Raw genomic sequence first — 9,055 nt, forward strand, 5'->3', positions numbered from 1 at the left:
TGTTATAGAGGGTCATACATTATTAATGGTCTTTTCTGAAATATGTCCTACACAGGAAATGAAAGGTAGATCTTCTAGAAGAGAGTACTAAGCATTCAATTTTTCACGGGATATTCTCCCACCAGTCACAGCCCAGGAAAGAGTCACTCTTCACCCAGCCTTATCACTTTCTGTTAATATTTAGTCAGCATTTCCAATAAAGTTAACTCCCTCAGAACAAAAGCTTTTACATAGGTCCTGCATGTGAGCCAAACAGCTATCCATGGAATATCAGAATCTGATTCCCCCCGTTCTCATATTTCTTTTGTGTGTCTCATAACAATGATATGAGAGATGCAGCATTCTAAGGCTAAATAGCTAGAAAATACTAATTCAAACTTGAGTATTCTTCCAAGAGAGCATAGGGGCGATCCTAAGTATCAGAGGAAGAAGCATCCTAAGGGAGACCAAAGGCAAATGTTTTCCACAGGAGTCCTCCTTCTGGCTGTTTTGATTTCACCTGGTAAGTCAAAATTACAATTTTACAATCTTGGCAGACTTTTGAAAACTGATTTCAAGGATAGATTTTAAAGTCATTAACATCATAATCACAACAGAAACTTGTCTATTTGGTTATTAAAAGTGGAACAGGAAGGATACACGGGGGAGAGGGGTGGTCCTCAATGATTTCCACCTGAATGTTCTGTTTCTTTCATGAGAGAAATAGAAAAGTCTTTCCATCTTAGCCTAGGACTTAATCGGAACAAAATTAGAAAATAAAGTTTGTATAAGAATCTGATTTATAAAACTCCTGATACAGAGACTAGTACGGATTAGGACAAGGGGAACTGCCACAGCACAAGAGAAAATGAATAAATTAATAAACTGTCTAATATATGTCTCAATTCTGAAGGCTAAATATTAGTTGTCAAAGAGATCTAAAGCTTGGCTCCAAGGTATAAGACTTATGAAACCCACCTTTTAGAGATATATTCAAGAATATGCTTAATGGCCATATTCTGTAGCTTCTCTTCATAGCACATATATTAATGAATAGCAAAATATCTTTAAATAAAATCAACAACCAAATTAGCAGATTCTTGCTTTTACTTTGGTTAGTCTGTCCTGAAGTAAAAGGACGAGTTTCTTAACGCATCTCTCTGTGAACGTTAACAATTGGAAATCCAGGAAATTTAATTCAAATAAACATTTATCAAGTGCCTACTCTATTAAAGAGAAGTCGCACTAAAAACGAAGTTCGCACAAAATACACAAAGAGAGCCAGCGCGCTCCTCCATGTTTTACTGCTCATAATTTTTTAAATAATTGTTTTACTCCCTTCCCTACTTTCTATTCTCACTCCACTCTAGGCTAAATTAGTTTGACATGTTCTTATTTCTAAGAATCTCCTCTTCTATGTTTACAAATATGAAAGAGATTTATTTCCTGTTAAATAAACTTTGCTATAGTGCAGAGTTTGCTTCTGCTTTAATTCAAACATTTTCTTGGATTTGATTATGAAGACTAGCAATAAAGAACATTTCAAAGTTACTAAAGTAACTAAAGAATTTCTAGAATTATTTGTTTGAGCCATGCTGTTTATTTTGTTTAACCTAAACATAGTGGTCCCCATACCAAGTCATGAGCAAAAAAAAATTTGAAAAGTGCAATCTATACCACTGTTTAATGAATAATCTGAAACAAACTATAAAGATAAAGGTAAATGCTTATAAAGAAACACACAAATACTCCACATGTCATAAAACAGACTTCCGTGACCAGGGGAAAAGCCCATTTTACAGCTGAATCAGGAGTTAAAGGAAGCCCACCCCTTAAACTACAGAAAAATTAGAGAGAAAGTATAGTGAAAACAGAATTTTTCAATCTACTGGGAGACACAAGGATAGTAGAGATTGGGAATATGTGGTCAGGAAATGTGCTTCTCCTGTTTCTCCTTTTTAGCACTGGCTGGGCCATGGGCTACTATATGTGCTGGCAAGTCTTCCAATGAGATCAGGACATGTGACAGCCACGGCTGTGGCCAGTACACGGCTCAAAGGTAATAGGGTTTCACACATAACCATATCCTCTTTTGGCTCATAACCTCTTTGCTTAGTGTCCTTGCCCGAAGTTTCTTCAAGTGCTCACCATCTTCTCCCTTCCGACAGCAGGAAAACTCAGAGATATAACCAGTTACATTACCACGTGTGGAGCAACTTCCAAGAACAGGGCGTCAACTCTGCGCTCTGAATTAGGAACAGAGCATTGAACAAGGGCAAGAGAGAGGAGAGCAGTGTTTTCTCTCAATGTTTTCACACGTTGACTCACCTCACCTGGCCTTTCCAAGGTGGAAGCCAAACATTACTGTCCCATTTTATAGATGAGGAACTTGAACTGGGGCACCAAAGGGTTAAGGGACTTGCCAAACACAGCTGGAGGTGGTGAAGGCTGGACTAGAATTCAGGCTTTTGGATCCTCTTCCCATCAAACCATGGTGTTACTGACCCAGGCTCTGGGAGATGAACAACTGAGGCTGGCCCTAGGCAGGTAATCTCTTCCAGACAGTGAGAGACACACATGTGAACTTTCAACAGTGCACAGTACTACCTTGGGAGTGCCACTTTCTGATGAAATAGCCATGTGTCCAACTGTATCACTGATCTCCATCCTAATCACAGAACAACTCTCACTCACACAGATACTACTTACAAAGCAACCTCACATACCTGGTATAGGGCTAAGAGACAGGACATAGGGGAAAATGGCCGCTGAATTGCCAAAATTAAGACTCAATTAGTTCATACCCTAAACTTTATGCACTTGACTCATACAATAACTTACTGGCTCCTCACCTGGAATCTGCTCAGTGTTGCTTTACACATAATGCTAACAGTCCTAGTGAATCTGACTTTCAGGTAGACTATTAGAAGGGAGAAGAGGCTGGTGGAGAACTGGCATAGTGTCAACAGTGAGGACTGGTGGAGACGACAAGAAATCTCACAACCTGGGATCATTTTGTGTTTGTGCTCCACACACTTTAATAAATGCAGGAGGTATCACTCACTATATTAAAACCATACACAATAAATGATGTTTATAATGACTTATGGATGACTGGGAGAAAAATAAGACTAGGGTAACATATGATTTTTTATCATAGGTTCCCATAAAAAGTCATCTCTTTTCTAAGTGGTCTTGCAGGGGTCAAGATGCAGTTATCTATAAAATTTACTTACACGGATTGCCTCATTTCCCCAAAATGCCATATAATAATAATGGCTAACATTTTTAAAGGCTTCCTGTGTTTTACTATGTTAAACGTTTTAACCTTTATAACATCGTTATTACAACCTGCAGAGAAGGAGGTGAAAACTGGGTAAACAGAGTGAGGAAACCTGGGACATTCCAACACGTTCCAGCAGCTTCAACTTTTGATTCCCTGGTCTGGGAACAGTGGGCTAACACCATGTTCCTGGGCAATAAAATTCCCAGGGCAGTTCCTCAGTCTGTTCATTCTTATTTACATCCTGGAAATCATAGGCTTCACCAGGGTGTGGATGTCTTGTGCTCGGATGGATCTACTGCGTATGCACCTTTCACCGGAATGATTGTGGGCCAGGAGAAACCTTATAAAAACAAAAATGCCATCAATAATGGTGTTCGGATCTCTGGAAGAGGTAAGGGGTGGTGTATATACCTGGAGCACATACTGGAGATGTCTGATGCTTATTTATTTAATGCGTATTCTATACAAAGACGTTTCATTCTTCCTTCAAAGTGACAAAACCTAGGACCTAAAGGACAAAGGGTACCAAACTAAAGCAGCCCTTGCATTTTCAAAGATGTTCCACCACTTTCCCTGAAGTCATCTTCTTCATGCATACACTCCCCTCCTAACTCTATAGTTGACTGAAGGGCTTTCTTCCTGAGGCCCACGTGGCTTTGCTTAACAAACTACAAGCAAAATCACTTTCAGCATTGCGGTATTAACTGTAATGAACAGACGCTTTCATTCACCAAAATCCCACAGTTCGAAAATGTTGGCATCTCTGCAAGAGTTGATGTGAACAATTTTCAAATGCTCTATGTTCTAGGTAAAGCTGGGCCTCCTGGTACTCCAGGTACTGGGCGTATTGTTTGGTTGTTTTAACTGGATTGACGTAGAACATACACACAGCAAAGTGCACAAAGCAAAAATGGCCAGCTCCGTGAATTGTCACAAAGTAAGCGCATCTGTGTAGCCTGTTGGTTACATCAGATCAAGAAAAAGGATATCAGCAGCAGTTCAAAGACCCCTCGTGCTACCTTTTAGTCATAACTCCCAGCAAGGGTGATGACTATCCCACCACACATTAGCTCTGCCTGTTTCTGAAAATGATTTAAATAGAATTAAACAGCGTGCAGTCTTTCGAGGGGGGCTTCTTTTACTCCACATAAGGTCTGTGAGATTCATTCATGTTTTTGCGTGTAGTTTAAGTCCCTTCATCCTTATCGATGTAGAGCATTCCATTGTATGCATGTATCTTCACCTATTTAGTCATTCTTCTCTAAACGGACATCTGGGCAGTATCCAGTTTCAGGCGATTATGAAAATGCTGCTATGAACTTTCTGTACATTTCTTTTCATTAACATAAACATGCATTCCTGTTGGGAGTGGATCCGGAAGACACTCCTCTCACTAAGGCTGTGAGAAACACTTTGTGAGGGAGCCCACATCCTTGAGGAGCTATCTGGTGGCTATCCTCTCTAGGCCTGAAATGACAAGAGGAACTACTGCCATTGAATGGAGTCCACTTAGAAGCCAAGGCTGGCATGGTTATCCAACAGGGAGAAGAGCTGAAGCAGTAATCAGATACATCAGAAGCAGAGACCTGTGGCATTGTCTAGTTAATCATGGTGACCTAGAACTGAATACATGAGCAGCCTACTAAAGCCTTATTTGATTTGTATAAATGGAAACACTCTAGGTCTGATGAACAAAATTCTGACTTCAATCATGACAATACTGGGCCTCAAAACCTTCCTCCCGACACCATCCACCAATTCCCAGACTTGAGCCAGTTCACAGCCCCAGAGCCCCTTGAATGAAAGGGAGGCTGAGTCCTTCTGAGGAAGGGCCCTATTACAATGCCAGAAATTTATACTGTAACCCTTACTTCTAGCCATCCCCAAAAGGACCTGCAGCCTTTTAGCAGGATGATTGTATACGGGGGAAGAAGAGACTCGCTCAAAACTGACAGTAATTCCTAAAGACCCAAGCCACTGTAGTCCATCAATCAGACTAGGGGCTTCTAGGGTCAGGTGATCAACACAGTTTTTTCCTAGGGTCCATCTTACAGTTGACCTAGTGCATCCACACATCCACCCTGTGGTAATTTCGCCAGTACCAGAATGCATAACTGGAATCAATATACTCAGCAACTGGCAGAACACTGGAGGAGTGGAGTTGCTGGGTTACTTGGTGTATGTATCTGCAGTGCTAGAAGGTACTGCCACCCAGTTTCCCAAAGTAGTGGTACCAATTCACAGCCCCAACAGGAGTGTATGAAAGTTCCAGCTGCTCCGTACACAATACTTGGTGTTATCTAGCTACCTTTCTCATTTCAGCCATTCTGATGAGTATGTAACAGTATCTCACTTAAATTTAATTTGCATTTCCATGATGGCTAATGATATTGAGCCCCTTCTCATATTCATTGATAACATGGATATTGTCTTTCGCAAAGTGCCTATTCATGTATTTTGCCCTGGCTTTTTTGCCTTTTTCTTATTGGTATGTGGGAGCTTTTTGTGTCTTTTGGATATGAGTCCTTTGTCCAATATATGTATTGTAAGTATCTTCTCCCACTTTATGGGTTCCTTTTCACTTTTCTAGTGTTTTTTAATAAACAAAAATTCTTATTTTTAATGCAGTCCAATTTAGTAATATTTTCCCTTACCTTTGATGCATTTTTATTACCCGTTTAAGACACATTTGCCCACCCTAGTCATAAAGGTATTGTCCCTATGTTTCTGTGTACAAGCTTTATTGCTTCATCATTCATACTTAGATTTATAATCCATCTGGAATTGGTTTTTGTGTAAGGAATGAGATAGGGATCAAAATTTCCCCCCATATCGACATCTGACTCAGTACCATTAACTTGCCAAGACCATTTTTTCCTTACCGCACGGCAGTATCTCTTGTCATAGATCAGGGTCTGAATATACATAGGTCTGTTTATGGTCCTTCTATTGTGTTTCACTGGCCAGTTTGTCAATCTTCCACAAATACTGCACTGTCTTAATTACCATAGCTTTAAAATACATCTTGATATAAATAGTATAAATCTTCCAACTTTGGTCTTCTTTCAGATTGTCTTGGCAATTCTTGGGTTATTTGCATTATCAAATAAATTACAGAATCAGTTTGTCAATTTCCACCAAAAATCTTGCTGGGACTTTGGGTTTGCATTCATCATACAGGATCAAACTGAGAAGAACTGATATCTTAAAAGTAATGAAAGTCATCCAATCAATGAACTTGTTAAATCTTCCATTTATTTAGGTCTTACACTGTTGTATTAGTAACTTAATTAGAGTTGTATTAGTATCAATGTAGAGGTCTTGCACATATTTTTAATATATGTACATAAAATGCACCTTAATTTTCCATAGATCTTCTATAGCAGTACTGTCCAACGGAAGTATAATAAAAGCCACATATGCAATCTTAACTTTTCAGTAATCATATCAAGTAAAAAGAAACAGTGAAATTAATTTTAACATATTTAACTTAATACCTCCAAATTATTATTTCAAAATGCAATTAATATAAAAATTAGTAATATTTTACTTTTTGGGGAGTACTGTCTTCAAAATCCAGTGTGTACCTTTTTTTTTTTTTTTTTTTGGCGGTACGTGGGCCTCTCACTGTTGTGGCCTCTCCCGTTGCGGAGCACAGGCTCTGGACACGCAGGCTCAGCGGCCATGGCTCACGGGCCCAGCCGCTCCGCAGCATGTGGGATCTTCCTGGACCGGGGCACGAACCCGCGTCCCCTGCATTGGCAGGCGGACTCTCAACCACTGCGCCACCAGGGAAGCCCCCAGTGTGTATCTTATACTTAAAGCACATCTAATTCAGATTAGCTATTTCAAGCACTGACTAGCCACATGTGGGTAGCAGCTACTGTGTTGGACAGGACAATTCTATAGCCTTACTTATGTTTTCTGCCCACTTGACCTGTTTTCACTGATGCAAGTGTGTTGAAGTCTTCTGTCACTACTGGGTTTCTATCTATATATCCTTGTACCTCCTGTATTCTCTCCTTTATATAGATGGTTTCTGTGTTATTTACTGCATGGATAATTATATCTTCATTGGATTTAGCATTATACATTGTCCTCCTTTGTCTTGTTTCAATGCGTTTTGGCCTGAATTTCACTCTCTGGTAACAGGATCATAATCCTTTTTCCTTCCATTTACATGGCAAATCTTTTCCAGTCCTGAATTTTTAGCCTTTTTCAATTACTGTTTTATTGTATACAGCACAGAATTGCATTTTGCTTTCCAAGCCAATAGGAAAATCTTTTTACTATATGAATTAACATTTATAGATACAACTCATATATTCGGTCCAAACACTGTCATTATTTTATGTTGTAATTATGGTATTATAATGGTATTATCTCTATTTCTCTATTTGATGGGTCTTCTTTGTTTTAAATTTTTCTTTTGATATTTAAAAAGATTTGTATTCGTGTGCCTGTTATTTCCATTTTTCTTAGTCTTTAAAGTCTAATAGTTTTATTGGAATCTGTCTTGGAGCTGACATCGTTCTGGGTCAATTTTCTCAGTTACCTGGTGTTTTGCGACTATTCTTCAATGCCTTTTAAAATACTCATTTGAGTCCATTCTTCCTTAGGCATCTTGTAATTTTAATCTTCATTTCTGATATGATTCTGTCATTTTCTTCTACTCCCTCATTGAGTTTAATCAACCTTTTCTTTTTGTATTTTTTTATTCATTTCTGGCTTTTTTTTTCTTTTTTTTTTCTTTTACAATTTCTGATTCAAGGCTGCTAAAACCCAGATAATGAATAATTTTACTACTTCTTTTCTTTTAGGTTTCTGTATTAAAGTGTTCTACATTAAGCCAATTAAATATAAAGGTTCTATCAAGAAGGGAGAAAAACTGGGCACTCTATTGCCCTTGCAGAAAGTTTATCCTGGCATACAATCTCACGTACACATTGAAAACTGTGACCTGAGTGATCCTACTGTGTACCTATAAATGGAAGACAAATAACCAGATCTTCTAAAGAGAGAGCCATCTTCTTAAACCTGGCTGCATATTCTGCTTTTCAAGCAACCTGTGTTCAAATAGAAACATGATGAATGCAAGAAAGAAAAAAGCACGTTGGTTTAAACTCATTGTCACTTTGATGTTTTGAGGGTCAATTAATCTCTCAGGTCTGACCTGTAATCTTTGGGATCTGGGGTGTCTTTTTTCTTAAAGATTACTCAGTCCTCAATACGTAAGATAAATAAACATATGAATTCAAACTGGTCCCACTAGCTTTCTGCTTCAAAATAAGAAAAAGCCTGAAGTGTTTCTAGGGTACAAGAATAGAGTGTTGTACAATGCTAGACACATACACCTGACAAATATTAGGTGAATAAACTGGAGGCTTCTTTTGAGTTAAGGTAGTAAAGAATTTCAGCAATAGCCTTAGGTCTGTCAAAGTGCTTGGAGGGTGAGGGGTTTACACGGATAAGACAGAGTTGGCTGGTCTTTATATCCACACATTCCCATGCTCTATCTAAGCAGTTGATCTTCCAGGTAATGAATGACAGCAGTCCAAGGTAATATGGAATATTCTAGATTTCAGAAAGATTGCATTACAGGGAGTACTAGAGAGAGAAAGAGGTCTATCCTAACCTGAAGTATCTCACGAAACCAAGTCAGTCAACCTCATCTAGCCATACGCCTATCATAGCTACTGATTCCTACACATCATTGTATATCCTTATTATTCTTTCCTGGTTATGCTGACAACAAGTACAAAAAAGAAATAAAACCATATGAATGTCCAA

General features: G+C 38.7%; 1 protein-coding gene across 1 annotated transcript; it reads left to right on the top strand.

The window, feature by feature from the left end:
- Positions 1-456: 456 nt before the first annotated feature.
- LECT2 (leukocyte cell derived chemotaxin 2) lies at positions 457-8,252 on the top strand. The gene is made up of 4 exons (XM_027094297.1): positions 457-502; positions 1,942-2,037; positions 3,510-3,656; positions 8,086-8,252. The coding sequence occupies exons 1-4, from the start codon at positions 457-459 to the stop codon at positions 8,250-8,252; spliced, it is 456 nt and encodes a 151-aa protein (XP_026950098.1).
- Positions 8,253-9,055: the final 803 nt, after the last annotated feature.

This window comes from Aethalodelphis obliquidens, unplaced genomic scaffold, assembly GCF_003676395.1.
Source record: "Aethalodelphis obliquidens isolate GAN/ISIS:26980383/991018 unplaced genomic scaffold, ASM367639v1 scaffold4, whole genome shotgun sequence".
NCBI classification, from domain to species: Eukaryota; Metazoa; Chordata; class Mammalia; order Artiodactyla; family Delphinidae; genus Aethalodelphis; species Aethalodelphis obliquidens.

What these genes read in the sequence shown, in the direction of transcription:
- LECT2 (XM_027094297.1), top strand. Translation starts at nt 457, where the DNA reads ATGTTTTCCACAGGAGTCCTCCTTCTGGCTGTTTTGATTTCACCTG. An exon ending in TGGCCAGTACACGGCTCAAA is followed by an intron (nt 2,038 to 3,509) that starts GGTAATAGGGTT and finishes ATTTACATCCTG; the next exon opens with GAAATCATAGGCTTCACCAG. An exon ending in TGTTCGGATCTCTGGAAGAG is followed by an intron (nt 3,657 to 8,085) that starts GTAAGGGGTGGT and finishes CTTTTCTTTTAG; the next exon opens with GTTTCTGTATTAAAGTGTTC.